The 23,085-nt window shown below is 41.2% G+C and overlaps 2 protein-coding genes across 3 annotated transcripts in view; both read left to right on the plus strand.

Annotated features, from left to right (window-relative positions):
* Positions 1-6,396: 6,396 nt before the first annotated feature.
* On the plus strand, positions 6,397-13,305 carry tmem209 (transmembrane protein 209). Its single transcript, XM_080887640.1, has 15 exons — positions 6,397-6,457; positions 6,746-6,906; positions 6,997-7,055; positions 7,546-7,677; positions 7,833-8,062; positions 8,152-8,356; positions 10,025-10,200; positions 10,327-10,398; positions 10,500-10,596; positions 10,733-10,858; positions 11,037-11,134; positions 11,466-11,580; positions 11,710-11,807; positions 12,224-12,297; positions 12,503-13,305. The coding sequence occupies exons 2-15, from the start codon at positions 6,767-6,769 to the stop codon at positions 12,555-12,557; spliced, it is 1,677 nt and encodes a 558-aa protein (XP_080743766.1). The 5' UTR covers positions 6,397-6,457; positions 6,746-6,766; the 3' UTR covers positions 12,558-13,305.
* Positions 13,306-14,163: 858 nt separating this feature from the next.
* Positions 14,164-23,085, plus strand: part of ahcyl2b (adenosylhomocysteinase like 2b) — a gene marked incomplete at its 3' end in the record, with an annotated part of 54,579 nt that continues 45,657 nt past the window's right edge. Inside the window, exon 1 of one of the 2 annotated variants that reach the window (XM_080887639.1) lies at positions 14,164-14,576. In XM_080887639.1, the coding sequence (XP_080743765.1) occupies positions 14,241-14,576 (336 nt within the window). In that variant the 5' untranslated portion in view covers positions 14,164-14,240. The remainder of the gene's footprint in view (positions 14,577-23,085) is intronic. The other variant, XM_080887638.1, reaches the window with a different exon arrangement.

Below are 23,085 nucleotides of genomic sequence, written 5' to 3' on the forward strand. Positions count from 1 at the left end.
CTGAGCCTCGCGCATGGGCAGTTTGGTTGTGCAATCAGAAAATCTGTTCTAATCAATGGAATAAGGTGATGTTATCATTCTGCTTTGACACACAAGATTTCGATTGAGTGGAATTTATTCTCTTTGGTTTGTTATTTAACAACAACACGCTCAGTCTCGTCTTGTTTCAAGAACGAGCGGCTATTGATATAGTCATAAAAAATGAGAGAAATGAAATCTCAAATCTGCTACTGAACTAGTTAAGTAAATAAATTTATTTATATAGCACTTTTCACAGATAAAAATCACAACAAAACCAGAAATAAAAATTAAGTAATAATATAAAACAATAAGTTGAAAACATAAGACAACTAACCACTTTAGTTGTCATTAAAGTGGTTATTTAACTTCATTTGAACTTGCTGCACATTAATATGAGCTCAAGAATTCAGTTAGTCTCCTGATATATTTGTAACTATGAAAACGCTTTTGGCCATGACAGAAAATCGAGGATTTTTACTTTGCTGTTGCTTCTCTGTTGTAACTGTAGCCCTTCTGATGAGCCCTTTTCTCCCACCCTGACTGCTGAGAATCTTGTGCTAAAGGCCATTTGCTGCTCAGTGTTCACTCTGGACAAAAACCTTCTTAAGCCAAGCCCGAAGATGAACAGCACTCAATGATGACATCTACCTTCTCATTTGTAAGCTGTGCATTCTGAGTGTTTTATCTTACTGCTTTATGTATGAGCTGACAATACCAAGGTACTCCTTGCTTTTTTTCTGCCATTTAACTTTTATTTTTTGTAATAAATAATCAGCATTGTCAAGCAGTTTGTGCAGCTGTAGATTAGCATACTTGATTTCTCGCCAGTGTTAAACGGTTGTTTGCAAAACCATGCTTTTAAAGCAGTTTCCCAAGCACTCCTTAAGCAAGAAGCATCCCTTCAGAAGAAAGTATCTCTCTCTTTCTTCATGTTTTTTGCACCTAAATGTTCTTCAAAGACCACCTACTTCATATCTCATGGTACTCAGGAAGTTTTTGCCTTCTAATATCTTGAGGAGTGCATTTATCAGGGAACCCTCAGCTTCATAAGAGGAAACTCTAGAAACATTCGTCTCTACTTCTACTATTTGCATGTTTATCCTTCCAACCTCCGCTGGCCTGCATGGAAACAGCCCCTTTCTCATTTTTTGTAATACCAAAACCACAAATTTACCCCCCAAAAGTAAACATTAGCGATATTGTATACAGTTAAAGGGGATTTGGAAAGCCCTGCAGAATGCACGCCAACTGAACCGTGCAGATAGGGGAGAATGGCATTGATTTCCACTAAAGCATGACAAACCCTCAACAAAAGGCGTTTGGTAGTGCAGTGTGTGAATTAGACCCAATAATTAGCCAAGTGCTGGTACTTTGCGCTTGATGGTTCAGCGGCACTCTAAAGATGGAAAACATGAAGCTACTACTGAAGCTACTAAAGCTTCTGCCATAATGCATGTTTTCTTTCCTGAAGTACACAGGCAGATTCTAATCGGATTCCTGCACAGATTCCTTGGATCCATGGATCTATTTCAGTGTGAAATTTGTTGCCTATGTGTGCGTGAGATTTAACCCATAATAAAGAGGAAAGGGTTGTGAGGAATCATGTGGATTGTGTTTTATTTTTGGAAAGTGTGTTCCACATCCTTACCTCCTATACAATCAGTTTTTTGAATCTGAGGGACTAAAAAAACAAAACAAAAACAACTGCTCAAACATTGTTGTCCTCTGAACATCTTGTCACACAGGGCCACCATGGGCCCTTAGTAAACACACGCTTGAGAACAATTGGGTATATCCCTTACAATGTGGTGAAAAGCATGCTAAGCAAGATTTCAATTATGTAGTCACAAAAACAGAAAGATGAAAACAATAAAGAAAATAACACGTGGAAGAAAAATGAGGAAGGAAATTAGAATACAATCAGACAAGCAAGTTTAAGCTCAATATTAAGCCTGCTGATCTATTCCTGTTTGCGCAAGGCTACACATTCGTGCAGCGCATGGTGAGAGAATTCCTGCAAACGTTCGCGATGACTAGGCGCGATAAAGTTTATCAGCTGCAGTGAGATCAGTAGGGGACCACCAGGAAAGATTGCTGCCGCATGTTCAGACACAGAGCCCTCATCCGGGGACGGAAACGGAAGAAATGGGACTAACAGGGCACGCAATGATGCTGAGGTGTCCTCCTCAAACTGCAGAAAAACACAAGTGGAGCTCAACTTAAAAAACATGTTTTGAAAGAGCATGTGTTTGTGGCAAAGCAAGTTTATCAGCGTTAGTTCATCATTACTATTACAGCAGTGGGGGAAGCAGCTGCTTTACTTTATTGAAAGGAGTAATGCCACACCATAAAAAATCTTTAGTAAAACTCCTGCATTTAAATAGCTCGACAGTTGAAAAGCCTGCATCTGTGATGGCGTGAGATTGCATTCGTAAGCATGTTGTGGGTAACTTTCCCATCTGTGAAGGCCTCATTAATGCAGAATAATCTATACAGGTTTTGGAGCAACATATGCCGCCATGCTGATTGCATCTTTTTTTTCCGGGGAAGCTTTGTTTATTTCAAGACACAATGCCAAAACCACACTTTGCGTGCATTCTGACAACATGGCTCAAATGTAAAAGTTCATGTCCTATCAAATTCTCAAAGCATTCACCACATTCTGAGATGAAAAACAAAGAACACACTGAACTGTTGTAATCCTACGTCAAGAAGCATATGTGGCGTACAAATGCACTGATGTCCTCGCTGTCTGAAAGCTGACATAGTGTTGATAAAAGAAGCAGTGATGTAACACAGAACTATATGTAGCCCAGTTTATTAAACCATGTTGCTGGCATCATCTCAGTAAATCAGCATTTTCTGAAATACTCAGTCTGGCAACGACAATCGTGCGATGTTCACTTCAAAGTCACTTAAATCATCTTTTTTTCTACATTCTGCTGCTCAGGCTGATCTTCAGCAAATCATCTTGACTGAGACTACATTCCTGAAAGCACTGAGCTGCTACCATGTGACTGGCTGATAAGATATTTGAACAGTTGAACATGCGTTCTAGATAAAGTGGCTGGTCAGTGTATAGCGGGGGAAATAAATGCAATGCTTAATTTGCAATCTCAAACTGCATTTTGAGAGAAAAAAAGGTTTATTTATAGTCACACGTATCCGGGTTATTAAAGTGATGGATATGTGAGAATGTAATGAATAGTAATACAATTTTACTATGTAAGTAAAGGTAAAATATTGTATTTATTTTTCCATCACATTTACAGATGGACAAAAGTTAAAGCACAATCACCACATATGGCCTTTAGACATCACAGGAAAATCCAGGTCCTGTAGTCCACTACATTTTATACGTGTAGTAGGATATGTGCACTGTAGGTTCTGTATGTACAGTTTGTGATGATATAAAACTGTAGAATTCTAGATTAATAGATTCATTTCTAATCTGAAGTCCAATAGAAAATCAATTCTCAGATGAAACTCAGCAAACAACCAGGAAAACTACAGAAAAAGCACCAAAACTAGAAGCAAAACTACAACAATACTCTGACTAGTACTTCTACACTGTCTGTGTTTAGTCAACATGGAGATAAGCACCAACTCAACAGGCGAGGTAAGATTTTCTGAATATCAGAGACTGTTTTCTTAAAGTGTTTAGGACAGTCCAGTATTCTTTGATTGGTTCATCTTATCTCTGTACAAATGCAATTGTGTGATTGGATCAAAAAATAAAGTTTCCAGGGAGGGTCAGGATGAAAGAAGGGTGGGATGAGTTTTAATGACCCATACTGGTAGCCTCATGCTGAGCCTGATGGCCATTAGATCTACCTACACTCTAACAAAGGGGTGGGGAACTCCAGGTCTCAAGGACCGGTATCCTGTAGGTTTTATTTGTCCTTGATCCAACACACCTGATTTAAATGGCTAAATTACCTCCTCAACATATCTTGAAGTTCTCCACGGGCCTGGTAATAAACTAATCCTTTGATTCAGGTGTGCTGACCTCGGATGAGATCCAAAACCTGCAGGACACTGGCCCTTGAGGCCTGGAGTTCTCGAACCGCTGATCTAACAGTTTGCATGAGTTTGTGAATAGTATACAGTTCTTGTTGAGAATAATTCATCTTAATGTTAAGTGACTGTCTTTAGTGAATCAAAACATGTTTATTTTGCATGTGTTGCATGTGTATTTCTTTGTCTTTTAGTCACTTGAACAAGTGCAGCCTGATTTTGCATCCCAGCATGATGGACATGCTCCCCAACAGCATGCTGCAAACCCTGCACCAAGCCCTTCTGGATAGTCAGGAGCTGGATGCAGAAAATGCTGCTCTGAGGCAGCAGCTCACCCAGTGTAAGGAAGAAAGACAGATGCTGGTTGAGAACCAGAAAGAAATCAAATTTTATGAAGAGGAGAGGAAGAGAACAAAGAAAGAAATGGAGATTAACCTCAGGTCCCGGAAGCAAACACTGCACCACCAGCAAACCATCTTGATTATTTGTATTTTACCACAGATGAACATTTTCATACAGCAAATGTTTTGTACTTCATCAAAGTTAAACTACAAGCCCCGAAGTAGTTCGACTTATGAACGTGTATGACCTTTTTGATTTGATACAGAATTTTACTGCCAGATATTGGCTGGAATAAATCCTGAACAAGAACACCCAGAGAGCACACCCAGGAGCCAAATTTAGCGAGCATTTGTGGCTTGTATAAGCTGAAAAACTTGAGATTTTAAGATATGTTCACACACTGTGTAATTTTGTTATGGTGTCAATGTGATGTTGTAGGTTGTCATATTGAAAAAGGTCTAGGTCTAGTATATTGTTGTAATGTTTGAGGATGCTCCATAAAAAAAACTTGTGGTGGAAATATAAAGTCTTTGCTAATTTTCATATTTGGTGTGATCTTCAAACCAAATCTGAAAATGATATATTGAAAACCTTAAATGCCAGACCACCTCCTCTACACACACACACACACACACACACACACACACACACACACACACACACACACCGTTTTCTCCAGATTCAGCTTCAGCTCACAGGCTGCTGCCTTGATTATTTCCTGTTACATTTTAGGATTAAAGCTTAAAGTCATCTTTTCCCCTTTACTGCTTTCAAGGTGATTTCCAGGTGACCAAGAAATAAGGTACCAAACCATGATGCCCCCTCCACCATAGTTCACACTGAGGATTTGTTGGCTTTCTTTCCTCAAAATACAGCTTTTATTTTATTTTTTCTGTTAACTTTTTTTTATTTGTATTTATCTATTTTCCATGTTGTTTGTATGTGCTCTTGAATTTTGAAAATTTGTTCAGTTTGTGTTTGATCTTGAGGCAAATGAGGCATGATTCACAAATATCAGTCTTTCTTAAACAGCAGACTATTAGTAAAGTGATGCTAAGAACATCTGATCCTAGGGGGAGTTTTTGAGAAGTCTGCATCGTGAACAATTAATCTGCCGCTCCCTTTAGGATCATCACAGTGAATCATCTATCTCCATCTCACCATGTTTTTTGTATCCCTTCAGTTACACCAACCTCTCTGCATGTCCTGCTTCACTACATCCAGGAATCTTCTCGCCGTTTTTTCTCTTTTTCTTCTATTTGACAGCTCCATATTTAACACCCATTGTACAGTATATCCACTGTCCCTCCTTCGCACAAACATTTTCTGCCCTGCGTCTCTCACTCTGTCTCTTAACCGCTCATCCCTAGCTGTCCCTCTGATGTAGGGTAGACCAGGGTTGGTTGTCACACTTTTTACTCCTGCATGAATTGTTGATCACTGAAACATTTTAACATGACAGTATATGGTATGGGACTGATTGTCCCTATAGTTATTAATGGGGTTTCAAGCCTTTTGTAAACCTTCCCTTTCCTTTGGATGAGGTTTTTACACTCATCCACCTTCACCACCTCTGCTCCTTGCAGTTTCACTCTTACACCTGTCTCCCTCTCGTTCAAGATATTAAATACAAATAGAATAACTTTATAACTAATAGCTTCTGTTATTAGTTAATTCGGGTTGTGTTTGTCTTTTTGTGATTATGTGTCTGTCAAAATTAGACCTTAGTTTAAGCCATTAATACCTTATTTCAACTCTACGTGAATGAAAATGGTAAAACTAGATGGGCAACGCCCCCAGTTGGCCATATTAATATCACATGTTTCAATATTTATGACCTGAAACAAACTATGACCTTCTAAGATTAAAGCGCAATCTACTACTTTAGTCTTACAGAAAATGAACAAATAATTAATTGTGTCTGCATTAATATATATAAGAATATAATAATATTTTATTTTTACTATTGAAATTTGAGCAGCTTTGATGCGTATATAGAAGGTACCGGAAGTGCACCCTACAACTTCCGGTGAAATACAAATCATGCAGCGCCGCATTTGTCATTCACTTTAGCGTGGTATGAATTTCTTAAATTCCCTGTGCTTTGTGTTTGTATTAATGTTTGGTTCAAATGTTGTTACTTTTAACAATGAGAAGGGGCGCATAAAGTGTAACCAAGCCTCTAACTTAGAACTGTTTTAACTTGTAAGCTAGCTAACTTTAGCTAGCCCTTCCTGTTAGTATGCCGGGCTAACTAAACTATGCTATGGTACCCGTAGTCGCGAGCCAAGTACAGCTATTACTGTCACGCGGTTTTATTCCTTGCCGAGCCAGAGAACAGTTATTTCTTTATGCTTTCCCTCAGCCTGATCAGTGGGATAAAACCATGTTCACTCCGCCGAAGGAGGGGATGCCCAGCATGATAGACAGGGCGCTGAGGATGAGGAGGGAGGAGCAGGCTCGTCAGGTGGTCCTTGCCTGGGCTGTTCTAAACGTATCTCTTGCTGGCATGATTTACACTGAAATGTAAGTTACATACCTCAATGTTAAATAATGCTGTGTGCTTGGCGGTGTGGTTATGTACCCGTCTGGTTTTACTTTTTACTTTTCTATCAGGTCAGGCAAGCTGCTGAGCCGATACTACAACATTACCTACTGGCCTATCTGGTACATCGGTGAGGCTCCTCTACACTACTGCACAAACAGCAACGCAGACCTAATATACCGTATTAGGCTACGTATCAGAATTGTGTTTTGTTTCTCTGTTCAGAATAAGTCCTATTTATTCTCAGCTGTGCTTAAAGTAACATTTACAGTGTAGAAAAGTCTTAACTCATGCTTCACTTCATGTTTTGCTTCCAAGCAAACAGACTTTCTTGTAGGGTTATAATGTGTTCTTCTTATAGTTGTCCTGACTTTCTGAAATTCTTTCAGAGTTTTTCTTTGGACATTGGCTGCTTTTACAACAACTTTAAATTGTAACTTGAGAGACTTGTTTTTCATGCTGTATTTCCATTCGTTTGCACATGAGAGGAATTTTGCACGATACCATATATAATGCTAAAAAGACTCATGCCAGGAATACAGGGAAATGGCTTTTAATTTGCCACCTGCATGTTCATGCTCTGCTACAGTCTTTTATTTAGTTTTTTTCTTCTTTTACAGAACTGGTGCTTGCCTCCCTTTTTAGCCTCAATGCTCTTTTTGACTTCTGGAAGTATTTCAAATACACAATGGCTCCGTCCACAATTGCTGTAAGCCCTGAGCAGCATCACCTTCTGGGTCTGAGAAACACAAGTGAGGCGCAAATTTATGGTTTATATTTTTCCACACCTTTTATCCAGTTCTTGCTATGTTCAAGATCCTTTGTGGCAAGTAAAGTAGCAGAAAGGAAGCCCCATCCGATCTTTAGATGAACATATGAGCCAGAGTTGGGGTTTTTTGTTTTGCAGGTATTCAGGCATCTCCGCCCCAAAAGCCAGAAAAGAAGGAAGCTCCGGCTCCAGCCCAGTCATCTCCTTTGCAGGGCCAGAGCGTGCTCAGCTTTAGTCCCTCTCGTACAGCTTCCAGCAGCCCCAAGTTCTCCCCCAGCTGTGTTCCTGGATATAGCCCCACACTCAGCAACCCATCCCCAACAAACAGTGCAGGAGGCCCCTTTTCCCCTTCTGTGTCCTTTGGAAAGGTACTTTTAACCAGGAGTGACATGAGTACACGAGAAAAAAAGAAAACTGAACTCCATTTCCTTTCCATTAACGATTCTCCTTGTTTCAGGTGCTGAACTACAGTCCACCCTCTGGCTCCTCTCCTTATCCCACTACTATTGGGTCAGCAGAAGGCTCCAGCTTGAGGGCTCGTTACCGCACACCTCCCTCAGTGTTTAACTCCCCTGGAAGCAAGGAGGACTACATGGAGGATCTAAAAAGTCTGGAGAGGTTCCTGCGAACAGAGGAGGAAAGGAGTCATCGGAGCCAGCTTGGTAGGTAGCTAAAGTAGAGTAGATCACAGAGGAAATTGTAGGTTTCATTCACGATTTTTAAAGCATGAATGAATGAATACAATTAGGCAGTTGGGTTTATGCTAACAAGCAAGGTTTGAACTACAGCCTTGAAGGATAGTGCCTCTCTTGGACATTGTACAGATCCAAGAGTGGAAAATCCTTATTATTTGAAACTAGAGCTGGGCGATATGAGATTTTTTCATATCACGATATGTTTTTTTCATTTCAGGCGATAACTATATCTATCACGATATAAGCCAAATAACTATATTTGTAAGATTTAAATGTGCTGTTGCTCACAAGTAAAATGTGAAATAATCAGCAGCTTGTTTTTATTTAAATATTTATTTCCCATAATAAGTTCAACAGGGTAGATGTACTTAAGGAACATGAGACTTTTTCAGATAAATAAAGGCAAATATTGCAAACTACACAAAAGGCAGCCGCTAAAGCGTTTAAGTTTCAAAATGAACAAACGAAACAGACTACTAAATTGTCAATTCCACTTGGAAACAAAATATTAATTCTAAAAATAAATCTTAGTTTGTTTTACAGAAGAACAGACAAAACTGACTAACTTTTGTCAATATCAAATAAACTGAGAACTAAAAGGAAATTCTCAATCTCTCCTTGTTGTATAGCTGAGCTTTTCAAACACTTTTAACAGTTACTTTAGTCTGACAAAAGCCGAATGACGAATTAGCGCTTCCAGTCAGAGACTGAGGCTACGCCCACACGTACACGGGTATTTTTGAAAACTGAGATTTTCCGTTTTCGTTTTAAAAAATAATCCCGTCCACACATAAAGGCAGAAATGAAGGAAAACGCTGCTATGAACATGCCAAAGCAGCAGGTGGCGCTAGATTCCTAACCGTGCCGAAATGTTGGCCAATCAGAAGTCTAGAAGCCTCGGTGGGAAAAAGGAAACAAAGCTGGGGCATAGAAGCAGAACCGAGTCGTATGTGTGGAGGGACAGTAACTGTGTGTATATGTAAGCATTTAAACACTGCAGAGAGTAGAATTAACGGTATTGTAGAAATTCATTTCACCGAAACAATAACGTGGCGCACAGTGTGACGCATGCTCCAGTTTATTGTATTTCCAGACTTGCTTTCGGCACAATTTACAGTGCGCGCTACTCTATTTTTTGTCAGACTTGAAATAGCCGAAATACCTTCACACTACGGAACTTCTATGGCTCTTCTGTTTGACAATCTCTCCGGCATTGGAACCATCATCTGTTTTCTCTTCGGTCACGCTCGGTTGATTTTTCTAGTCGGCACACTCATTTCCTCCATTACCCGCTGGCTGCTTCCCAAACAAACACACGTGCGGCGTGGCACTTGTGCTGTACGTAACAAGTCACGCGACGTGACGCTGCAGCTGTGATTGGTTCGGCTCTGCGCTACTTAATTTGGATTGGCTGACCTTTTTTTTTTTTTTTTTTTTTTTTTAAGAGGACAAGAGCGGCGAGGTCTATCGCGATAGCTTAATTTCTCTATCGAGTAAAAGTTATATCGCGATACATATCGTTATCGTTCTATCGCCCAGCTCTATTTGAAACTTTGGCTATAGTTAGCATGAGTATCCCCCATTCTAACATAGTAGGTCACTTCTGATGTCATGATGGCATCATTCCCTGTGTAGGAAGTCCAGAGTCTGTGTCTCCAAGTCACAGTCCTACGTTTTGGAACTACAACCGTTCGGTGGGAGATTATGCGCAGAGCCTGAGGAAGTTCCTTTACCAGCCTGCATGCCGCTCTCAGGCGCCTTCTGCCCACAAGGATGAGACGGACCTGGGCTCCAAACAGGCTGCAGAGGAGGTCTGTGTGTCAGTATTTGTTTTTTGGGCGGGGTTTATCAGTTGAAAGATTAGCCTTTTTTTGTCTCTTCTTTAAACTATAGTTGGCTCTTTTGAAAATGTTTTCTATCTCCTTTCTGATACGTAGGTGTGGGCGAGAATCACAACCAGTCGCCCGGTTTTGGATCGCATTGATGGCTGGACAGCCAAGCTTAGAAATGTGAGTAGGGCTTCACTTGATTATCTATATATTTAATGAATTCCAGGTGTCCAGAAATATTTGATCTGAATTTTAAAAAATAATTTTATGTGTGTCTGCAGTGGATCAGTGATACTATCTTGGTCCCCTTGGTCAAAGAAATAGACTCAGTTAATAGCTTGCTCAGGAGAATGGGCTGCCCAGAGCTCCAGATAGGAGGTAAACTTCTAAAATCTGCTATTGACTGATGAGTAGTAAGGAGTTGCCTCAAAATATTTCCAAATCAATTGAAATTGACACTCTGTAGGCACTGTTATGCCAGCTACTTTACCTTTTCACTTTTTTTCTCCACCAGAGGCCAGCATAAGCAGTCTGAAACAGGCAGCAGTGACCAAAGCCTCCTCCATCCCTACTTTGAACTCTATTGTCCAATACTTGGATATCACACCCAACCAGGAGTATCTAGTGGACCGGATAAAGGGTGCGTTTAATATTAAAGCATATAGGCATTAATTGATATATATATATAAAAAAGTCCTGTATACCTGCATCAAACTAAATAAAATGTGTTATTTTCAGCCATGAAAAATGAACACTGTGGACCTGTGATTGGACTTCACTGCATATGTGCTGTGTGTTTTATTTCTTCTTTGTGTCAGAGCTGGCTCACAGCGGTTGTATGAGCTCCTTTCGCTGGAACGGTGGTGGTGACCTGAAGAACAGGAAATGGGATACAGACCTTCCTACTGACTGTGCTGTGAGTGTACATGACCACACCCAGCGATATCCACACAGACATAATGAGCAGCAATTATTTATTTATTATGTGCATTTAATAAATGTCACATGTGAGTATACTCAAAATGTGTTTAAATTGCTCCAGTGTTCAGTTCTCATCATATAAATGATTTTTTAATGCTTCTAAAGGACAAGGATGGGGTGTGAATGAGCTAAAAAGTAAATGTCAGTAGCAAAGGTTGGAATAATTACCGTAATTGTTCTACTCGTCAGATCAAAGCGACCTTGCTCTTTTACTGCACACGCTGTGGCTCAGTTGTGTCACAATAACTACGTGTCTGTCTCCTCAGATCCTCATGCATGTGTTTTGCACATACCTGGACTCCAGGCTGCCTCCGCACCCAAAGTACCCAGATGGGAAGACTTTCACTTCTCAACATTTTAGCCACACCCCGGACAAACCTGGTGAGCACAACATTAGATAGGATTTGAAGAATAGTACTTAAAGACTTAAGATGGCCACTGTTTGATCCTCCTTGAAATCCAGCATTGCTTTTTTTTTCTTTTGTGTCACCTTTTTGTATTAACTCATAGATGTTACCAAGGAGAACCTCTTCTGCATTCATCAAAGCAGCACCACTCCTCCTCACTACCAGCTCATCTACCAAGGACATGTCTACAGTCTTCCCAAGGTTCTCACTCCTTTTTATTTTCTTCTTTTTTTTAGGAATGCACCAGTTGTAAAATTGTTGGCCATTTGTAGGCAGTGTTTAAATTAACAATGTAGCCAATAATTTTGCGGTTGTTACATATTCCTCTGTTTTCCCAAGGAAACATTAAAATCTCCTTCATGGAGGATAACTTAAAATACTAATGCCATTATCACATTATCAAATGTTGGGATGCTGAATAAAATGATTTGCAAATCAAAAACCCATGTTTTATTCATAAAAGAATAACTCTTGTTACTTTAAATCCATGGGCCTTCCTCGTCCTAGAGAAAGAGCCAGCATGTAACGGGCGTATCGTTCAGTAACATTTGAGGTTTTCTTGCTTGTTTGTAACACTTTATTGCGCTGATGTGAACCTATGTTGATTTCGGTTACAGGGCAGGAACAACCTGTTCCACACAATCCTCATGTTCCTCTATGTTATTAAGACCAAGGAGTCAGGGATGCTGGGGTGAGTGTTTCTCTTTATTCAAAGCTAGTTGGATTTTAATCTCCAACGTGAACAGAGCCATTAGAAAGAATCATGAAATGATTCATTTTCCCGATAGAAATGATGCACTAAAGTTCAGATTTAAGATAGACTTTTATTTATTTTAAGTGACTACTTTGACCTTGTCTTGTGTACTGTGGTTAAATTGTTCTCATATTCTCCTCAGGAGAGTGAATCTGGGCCTCTCAGGTGTGAACATCCTGTGGATTTTTGAGGACTGAGGCGTCATCCTCAAATATTAAGTTACAAGGGAACTCCAAGTGGATTTGAGGACATGTGTGTCTCCTTTCTGGTGGACATGAGCAAAAAAAAAAAAACACAACAACAAACAAACAGCACACAAGACTTCAGTTAGAGTAGATGCATGTTCTTTGAACATTTTGATGATTGACAGCCTGCTGTGTTTTCATTTGCATTTTTTAGAGACATGTTTCTTTTTCACCACAGAGTGCTTATGATACAACAAAGAGCTGTATTTTTTAACAGTGTTTGGAGTTTCTGATTTTTTACTTTAAGAATGTACCCGCATGGCAGCCTTGTAAATAATATACCTCAGATTTATCTGGTGGACAGCAAGGGCTCAGACCCATCAGCTTGAATGTAAATAGCAACTTTTTGTCGCTTTCCCCGCCTGTCCTGTTGTAGTTTAGAATGCAATAATCGGATTATTCCTGGCATGCGCTTGAATTACTGGGGAGGGGAAAAAAAGACCAGTGGATATTGCAGCTATGCTGAAAGCAGTTGTACGTATATGTACAGCTGCGGAAATGCTGCACATACATGTACAACAGTTGAACTATGTGTGATGGAGAGATGAAAAGCCTTCAAGTCACCAACGTCTGTTTCTGTGAATATTTCTTTTCCTTAGATTTTATACCACCCTCTACATGTTTGTTTGTTTTCGATAAAGCTGTTTTACAAGTGTCAAACGAGACTTGGAAATTAAATTGAAATATTAATTATAGAAAACACTTGTTTCTTCATTTCCTTGAACTGTACGCAGTGTGCTTAAGATCTGTTTTTTTTTTTTGTTTTTTTTAAATATCTTAGGCATCCACTTGGTGGCAGTGCAGCTCCTTATTTGTGATTTGACCTTCGTCTTGTACCCGTCTTATGTACCACCGCATTATGTGATGCAGTATATTGACTAGAGTATTGATAAACACTCTGGTACACACAGAGTGTAATAGCGCAGCCTGCTCTTGCTTACTTTGACAAAACAAGTAAAATGGTAAATGGCCTGTAATTGTATAGCGCTTTACTAGTCCCTAAAGACCCCAAAGCGCTTTACGCATCCAGTCATGCACCCATTCACACACTGGTGATGGCAAGCTACATTGTAGCCACAGCCACCCTGGGGCGCACTGACAGAGGCAAGGCTGCCGAACACTGGCGCAACCGGGCCCTCTGACCACCACCAGTAGTGGATTTTGTACGTTGTAAATATTTTATTTTAGAAAGAAATTTGATTATTTTTCACAAAAAAGATCTAAGTGTGCATTTTATGAGATTGTCTCTTGAAACCGCATTATCTGCAAAGCTCACGTTTGTTATGTAGTTTATTGTCGTCCTCTTTTTATTAAAAACTGCATTTCCCAGAGTGTATTTAACAACCCGGCTATCTCTATTGGGAAATGTGGTCTCAATGTCTATTAGGACTCTCTTTTTAGCTAATTTAAATGTATTATAATAATAAGTAACGATATTGTTCTTTTGCTGCATGTATTGACGTCCAATAAAACGTTACTCATGTACGAATAAGTGGTGTGAGAAGTGTCCTGTGAGCCATTGAGCTACTTAGTGGAACTACAAGAGCCACAATGCATTTGGCCGTCGTGGCTCCTCCGCTCACATCCGCTTGACTCGCTATCGTGCTGGAAAAAGGACTTTGAGAAACTGCAGCGATGTCAGTCCAGGTTGTGGCAGCGAAAATGGCAGAGGTCGAACTCAAAGACGTCCCCACCGGCAAAGACCTGCCGGCTGAATCCCCGGTGACACCCACGTCGGAAGGCAAGAACCTCCCCAGAAACGACCCGCACGAGGCTGGTTCCGCGGCTGCCGTGTCCCCTATCGCGGAGCCTTCCGCGAAAGCCGGGGAAGGAGGCACGGGCTTGCTCACCCCAAACCCGGCGAAGATGCCTCAAGCGTCGTCTATGAAACGCTCGGACCCGCAGCAGAACGGCGGGGAGGCGTTTGTCAACCGGGACGGAACCGTTGCCGAGGCTCCTCGCATGAAAAAGGTAAGACAGGCGGCATTTTTCTCCCCTCCACATAAGTGCTTTTGTATATCTCGCTGTTGCTGGACCACCACTGAGGACCTCGCCGCAGCGCGAGCTTGCTGGGAAAGCTGGCATTGTGTGACGATGCTAACAGGCTAGCTGGCACCAAAGCTGAATCGGCGGCGGCCGTTGACGGTTTAAATGATGCTTTTCACTGCTTATAACACAAGGGAAGGAATGTTATTCTTTTTCTCATACCCGTTTTCACTAAGGCTGACATTTAAGTGAAATATTTAGGACTCAGGAGGTGGGCGACAGTATCCAACTGTTCTCACAAGTTGTGCTGATACTGGGTATTTAAAAGCTCTCTCATAGCATGAGGTCCCACATGCTTTTGTAGGTTTGTGTATATTTGTGTCACATTATCTTGAGCATAAACGTGACAAACGCAAAACACAGACCGCTTACATTTTTCGGATATGGTCTTTTCAGTCATAGTTTAATTGTGGCACATCTTTCTTATTTTTGAAGAAGCTCTGATTATTGACACTTGGGTGTCCTTCTGTGGAACTTCATGACTCTTGCTTGACCTCAGATTATTATGTTAAAACTATTCACAGTTCACTGCCTGTAAAACAGGCATGCCGTTTTAGTTTAGTCAAATTTATGCAGGTGTGTGGTCTAACTTGGCTGTAACAGTAGTCAGTGATGTGTAACCCCTGTGACCTGGTTTATAAAAATAAACCTCTTTGAGTCTGTAACACCTATAATTGATACCGTAGGTGGATTTAGGCACTGTTTAGCTGTGGTTGTCTTATCGCTCTGCTCCTTACAAGGTCTTTTTTAGGACAGAAGAAGGGCAACGTTCAAGGAAAGGACATTTTTTTATTTGATAAGAAAATGATTGCAAGAGCTTTATTAACAGTTGCATATCCTGTTATCTTTGTAGTGGACTTTATAAGTAGTGGTCAGCTGTTGCACTAATACACATGCCACTTTAGTGTTTTTTTTTTTGGCTTCAGAAAGCCTAGAAATTGGGTGAAACCCGGTGAAAGGACAAGTCGGGTGGGATGCACTCCCCACCCACACCCTGTACTACGTCAGTGATCCTATCCTATTAAACCAAACCCCGAAGGAAACCCAGCTTAAAGACCCTTTAGCCAAATGTTTGGTAGTAACGTGAGAGAATGGAGTGCGCAGCACAGAGCAGATGGCTTCAAGTACCTCAGACTGTCAAAGCGAGCCGGCATCTAGAAGAGAATGAGCAGTCGGAAACACCGGGCTTGCAGGGGGAAGCGCAGCCAGAGCTATGGGAAAGCAACAGCCACATCTGTGCTACTGAGGAGGCCAAGTTTGAATGCAGGTGCAAGGTACAGACTGTTGATTAAGGGGAGAAGTAGTTGTGAAAATTTACTTAAAATAGTGCTTTTTTTAAAAAATTTTTATTTGAAAGTAAACATTTTGGTCACACTTGTTAACTCTTTACCAATATTTCCTTCAAATATCAGTGCAGGCACTCTATTAAATATCTGATCATTATATGTTGATCTTTATATCCTGTTGTTATGGCTTAGCTTGTGTGATTAAAATGTATGTCTGTCTTTGAATTTTCATTGCAAGTGTGTTGTCTTGTTTCAAGTTCATGGGATGCAGAGAGTCCAGAAAGCTTGAGTTGAGGATGAACGCCATCCTGAACACTTTTAGGGCTGAAGTCTGCCTGTTATGTAAATTTCTGCAGTGTGTTGGAACTGTATTGGTCTGATCAACTGTTTTTCAGTATTTTTGTTTATTCACAGAAGGTTGCCTGCAGCCTATTTATAGATGAAGTATAGCAGGAGTAATGGTACTGCATTATAGATTTATATGACCACAGCCTGGCCTCGAGCATCTGCTGAACTGTCCTTCCCCAGTTGCAGTAAAAGCTAAGTGAAGCACTGGGGACGATGATGCAAGTACGCAGCCAGGCAGGGCAGTGGTGTTGACTGACTGGCTGGATGGCTGGCTGGCTGGCTTTTAATCCTTGCCTCTATCATGTCACCACATGAGGGGATTAAAAGGCCAGCTTGCTGTTGTAGGTGAGCCCAGATGTAAGCTTTCTGAGTCAGTGATGAGTGTGATTGTAACCCGTCCAGCTTGGCTTGAATATCTCCAGCCTCTGGGAAGTTCTGGGTGAAGGCTCCAGCTGCGGAGTACTTCAAGAAGCGGGCCTAGCTGCTATCACGTTTGCTGTGCGAGACTCGTGTGGCAGGCAGACATTTTTGTAGCTGCATACTTGGTCAGTAGTGTCACCTGCCTGATTTGGCAGGGATTGCACTTCCTAACAGGTTTATGGGAAGCATGCATAGTGATGTTATTACCGTATTTCCCGGACTACAAAGCGCACCTGAATATTAGCCGCACAAGCTAAAATCAGGGGAAAATCCTGTTTTGTACATACATTAGCCGCACCTGACTAAAAGCCGCAGGTGTTTCAATGTTGACTTATCATATGTAAGAGAATATGCACAAAGGGAATTGTCAGGAAAGAGATGGCTGTTTGGAGACACACCCCTTTTATTAATATTTTGAATAACAAGTTATGGGTACATATTTGCATAACTTTTTAGGTATATGTACAAGTAGCGGTAATGGAACGAAACATGTACTGTGCTTCATAAATGAGTAACAAATGTAGTACATAACAATAACCTACAGCACACCAGAAAAATGGATCCGGACTACCTTTTAGGCTCAGGTGCAGTGACACGGCTTTAACAAGAAGAAAAGTCAGTCATTCACCACCATCTTTCTCTTCTTCCTGCCCACTAAAACCACCAAAGTCCTCTTCTCCAGTGTCGGATACGAACAGGCTCAGGATGGCTTCGTCATCCACTCTCAGCTTCTTTCCTTTGTTGTCACTTTCAAAACCAAACAAATCCTCGTTGTCAGTGTCAGTGTCGAACACCCTCAGAAGGGCCGTGGCGGTGTCCTCCTCTCCATCATGCAGCAGTCCAGCCCTTCGAAATCCGTTGGTGATCATGGATGTTTTCAAACTTTTCCACGCTGTCAGATTCCACTGGTGGAGTTGAGCATAACTTGCTTTTCGCAAGTTTATCGGCGCTCATCATCCACGTCTCCTGCTGAACGGGTAGCGCTACTTTGAAGTTTGTTTTTCGCGCTACTTGTACAACACTATGTTGCCTGGCGGATGGACATGTGACCAACATACCACTCTTGAACCCCGATACTGTGTGTCAGATCACATGCCCTTCCGCCAGGCAACGTAGTGCCGTACAACAGCGGAACAAATAAAACAAATAGTCTTACGATATGACAAAAATCATGGACAATCCATAGAAAAGCCGCACTTGACTAAAAGCCGCAGGGTTCAAAGCTTGTGCAAAAAGTAGCGGCTTATAGCCCGACAATTACGGTAAATGATTTCACAGAACAGCAGGATCTACCAGGAACATTCCTCTCTGTTGTAATGTTATATCACCTACTAAGCTGATGTTCCTGGTAGTGCTCACTGGTTAACAGGCTTAGTGACATGTGGCTCAGGACGAAAACAATTTTGAAGGTGGGGTTGTGTTTCACAAGAGTCAAAAATCAGCCCAAGTTGTTGTTGCCACGTGTTGATGGTGCTATAGGTTTCCACTCTAATGCCACTCATTAACTCATTAATTGTAACTATATTTACACCAGCTTGCTCTGTAAAAGGCACTATTGTTGTGATCAGTTTCATGCAGGTGTCAATATGGTGAGATGAAGCAGGGAGCTAGTACGATGTGCTGAAGCCAGCTGAGCTAAAGATTGCGCAGCCTGTTTCCTCATCAGTTCCTTCCATGCTCTCGTGATTGTTCCAAGTCATCTGGTGAAGGATATGAGGTGGCTGCTCTGTGGTTTCTCAGCGTGGCCATCTTCATGCAAGCACATTGATCTTCATCTCCCCGTGACTGTTCTCAGCTACAAAGGCGAATGTGTCACTGTCCTTCCCCTGCGCCCTCTGATTGGTGAGTCACCTCAGCAACTGAGCTGGTCTGTGTGTGGGGGAGTGCCTGCATTGTGGTGATCACATGCACTTCCTAAGGGATAGAAGTTGAATTATGTCCTACCCCTACTTTTGTATTCATCAAATAGATTATAGGAATAAATATATTTATTCAAGTCCCCTCTTCAGATAAACTTGTAGACCCTGACAGATAAAATTTTTTTGAGATAGATATTTAGTTATTTAAATATCTAATATCGGACAATTTTTATTACATTTTTTGAAACGCACAAAAACACAAACAGATTTCCCTAACATTTTGTTGTGCGTGTTATTTATGAGTCACTATTAAGATAACATAACAATGCAGTTTTATTGTCAAAAGTCAAGGGTTACAATATGCTCTGCTCGACTCTGCTGGTTGTATTTGTGGCAGACACACACACACACACACACACACACACACGTGTACATCTTTCTCACATCTATTTTATTACTTAATTTTTATATTTTGACTGCTATAAATACCAGTACCAATATATCGGTAAGGAGCTAATATCGGCCTATACATGGGCCCCACTGATATACTGGCTAGACTCTTGGCTCAGACCTTATTGAGCTCATTGCCAACTCTATTCTTTTTGGACTCTAGTAGAATGAGTCAAAGTTCAAAATAATCCTTATTTATCTTATACTGGGCCATGGTGCAGCACATCAATTTGCCAACCTTCTTCTGATTGGCTCTCCCTCCAAAACAGAAGGTTTGAAAGTAGGGCTGATGTGCTCACAGCTATCTCTCTGACTTCATACTGAGCCGAATGTTGAAACAGAATCTGACCCTTAATATTTAGAGCAGTCTGAAGCCTGTGGTTACTTGAACACACCTTGACCTTATTATCTGAAACTTTGGGCATGTTTAATATGAGCATCTTGAAAGGCGCTTCATAAATACAGTTTTACTTTTTGCTGGCGACTCCTTAAAAGAAAACTGTTATGGTTCCACTTTGACATGAACTATTGAGTCTTGAATTTAATACAAATTAATTGCTATAATTATCTTTTTGTTGGCTAGCACGTCTCTACTACAGATACAGCACAAAGAGCCGTATTTCTACTGTCATTTTTATATCTGTCTAACAACGTGACAGCTTCCCAGCTTCACAAGTGCCTTTAAATGCTGATTTGGAAACTCTATGACAGGACTAAAAAGCTCACAGGAGTTGTGAGGTCCCAGCAAGCTTTAACGCATTGTCAGAGGTCACCGGAGAAGCATTAAGAATGATCGACAGCCCGTGCCCAGACCTTGAACCTCATGGTAGTTTGAAGGCTTGCCTTAGTGGGAAAGTTCCTGGCCCCTTTTTAAGACAGTAGAGTGGACTGTCTTAAAAAGAACAAACCCAGTTGTAAGGAGTGGTGGAGAGGCCCAGGCAGGCCTGCATGGGATCCACTAGTTAATCAGACCTGGGTAGAGCTTTAATGGCTGTAGTAAGTGGTTGGGGTTTTAATGTGTGTGTTTGAGTGCATAGCTTGAATGTAAATGATTGATTAATCAGTTAGTCACTGGTAAGCCTGATTGGTTGTATGTGTATGTAATACTAACTTAAAAGATCAAAGAGCTATATCTGTGGATTACTGTGAAATACTTCCAGGCAAGAGACCAAGTAATATATCTCAAAATAAATGCTTATAGGAACTGAATGGTACTGTTGTGTGATTTGGCAAGTCTGAACTGCCTCTTCCACTCATGGTAGAGGGTGTATATTTGGCCAGCTTTGCCCTCAGTGCACTTAGCTGAGGTTTATCGCTCTTTTTAATGGCCTATGAGTGAAACCCCCGGATTTATCTGATCTTTCTCTGGTGCTCTCACTCTCCTCTTGCTCAAATTACCATGTCACACCACTTTTTATTTTTGCTCCATCTCCCCTCTGGTTCTGCTCAGGCTGTGTGCCTCATGTCAGCCTGCTCAACAATACTTTCCAAACAGTGGATCAGCAGACTTCTTAAAATAACCCCCAAAACAGTCTGAGTTACAAACTACCCACACCGCAGGATACCGCTTCCTCTGTCGTTTTTTATTATTTAGCTTTCACGCCGTGTCTCACTTTCTCACAGTCTTGGTGTTCCCGTACAGCACAAGACCTTTTCCCAGCGCGAATCCCAGCACCACTATGTGTGAGATCATGCCTGCCTAACCATCTTTATCCATGGCACTCGGGCCAAATCAGGAAATGGACTGTTAGTACTTTACACCAGTTACAGTTTCTCTCGCTCCAAGTTGCCAAATAGTTAGCCCTTCATCGCTGTCCAGATTGGTCGTTGTAGCGGCTGCTCTGCTGTAGGGCTGCATGCATGGATGGATAAAATAAGAATCAGAATTTTCACACTGAAAAGGTGGTCACGTGGTCAACATATTTGTTACAATATTCTCAACACTAAATAAAACTAACCAGCAGCCTGGTCATTAAATCCCAGTTGTGCAATTGATAAATAATGGCTGCTTTCATTATGTAATGCATTAAAGTAAAATGCCACAACCAGCTTTATTTATATAGTGTTTTATTCACGTATGAATACACACAACTCTTGCTGTACTTCCATTAACTGTGGACTGGCTGAGAGGTGAAGTCAAGCAAACATTAGACAAAACTGTGAGCTGTAATAAATGTAATAGAATAGAGTGGGCATAATGTAAAAATCTTTATAAACAGTTAGTCCTGAGGTCTTCTCCATACCCACACTCACATACTTGCTTTTGGGAAAAATGATTACAGAATCAACTAATTTGGTTTATTGTTTTTCACGAATGTGGCAAAGCTGTCCAGGCTGAGGAACCTAAATGAAGCAACCAGTTGAAAGATGCCTTGCAGCCTCTGAATTTGGGGCAGAGACCAGAAGAAAAAAGAATATGCTCAAGGTGCACTCTTCCCCAGTAAAGTAACAAATTGAACCCTTAACATCTACTAGTTTGTGGCCCTCTAGCAATGCTGAATGGTATTATGTAGTACTGTCATGAAGTAGGTAGTATTACTTTTCTTTGTAATCTAGCAACAGCCATCAACATAGAAGAAATAACTAGGTTCACTACCTAGAGGCATTGTTAAAGATTCAGTGTATCTACAGCCACATAGAAAGAGAATCTGTGAATGCGTTCTTTGTTTCTATTGGCAGTCCCTCAATGGATACCTGTTCTGCGGGCAGTGGCTACACTGCTTGATAGAACTATGCGGTTGTACAGCCAACATTTGGTAGGGACACAGGCTGCTTATGGTCTTATGGGTAAAAGATGGTTTTGTGGTGGTTGTGTGGACAGCTTTGCAGACCATCGTTTACGCGTTGTAGGTGTTTATGATCAGCGGTGGCCGGATCACAAACTGTGTGATACTTTAGCTTGTGCCGTTGGTCCTTCAGCCAGCTGCGGGGAAGGGCAACCTAATAACATATAAAGAGCTGAAGCGAAATCAAGCATAAGCTTCTGGGTTTATTTGTGCAATTTGCTAACATACTTCCTCTTTGTTGTAAAGTAAATCTGGTTTGGCACAGGAAAATTCCAGCCTATTGTGAGGCTGGTGGTAGCACAAAAATACAAATTATAGGCCAACAATCCAAATGCTGTCGGTGTCTCTGGTTATTATAAAGAATAAACACAATAGATAAACACAATGGATGTCTAATGTTTCTTTAATGGAAAGGGGAACTAATTGGCAAGTGAAAACTAAACAAATTGCAGCACTTAAAGTTCCTGAATGGGACAGCACTCTCTGCCAAGTTTGAAACTTCCCACCATCTTACAGGCACAAAAGTTTGCCCACCTGTATAAGAGAGCCATTCAGCTGTGCCTGTATGTGATGCAGTGCCTGCTGGTGAAATGGCAGTATTTTGCACCCTGGGATGAGAACACATTATCAGGGTAGACTGTCTGTGACATTTTAGCACAGTGGTTATACAGGGTTACCTTGGCATTAAGGGTGTGCAGCTGTCAGATTGGGGAGGGAAAAAAAAAATCACTGATCGCTTGCATTTTACCTCCCAGTCTCCTGCTGTTCTTACAGCACACATTCATTTCTAAATTAGGTTGCACCTACATGTATCACCTTCCACTGGCACATGATGCTGACTTTACTGGCCTTGACATCTAGTGCTCAGTAGATGGGATCTGAACGCCTGTCGTGGACAATTCATGAAGGTTTTCCCCTTTTCTTGCCTGTGGGTCTGGTTTGAGACTGGCACTTTAAGAGTCTTTGCATCCCTCCTAATGAGTGTACCACCCACACATACACATCTGCAACTCCCCAGTTGAAACTCATTTCCTGCCTTGTCATCCCAGATTGGTATCACTGAGCATGTACAGCTGATTGAGTTACACATCTTTCCATCAATAGGCTTTTTACAAGCCTCAGATCCTTGGCACAGAGGAGTGAACATAATGAAGGGAAAAGAAGAGCACTCACTTTTCCTGGAACCCATGTTCATAAACAACCAGCATAGTGTGAAATTTTAAACCCCTTACTTTAGTTACTGTTGAACCAGCGAGGGAGCCCAGGCTTTTTGTTTGTGTGTGTG

This window comes from Rhamphochromis sp. 'chilingali' (assembly GCF_963969265.1).
Source record: "Rhamphochromis sp. 'chilingali' genome assembly, chromosome: 7".
Classification (NCBI taxonomy): domain Eukaryota; kingdom Metazoa; phylum Chordata; class Actinopteri; order Cichliformes; family Cichlidae; genus Rhamphochromis; species Rhamphochromis sp. 'chilingali'.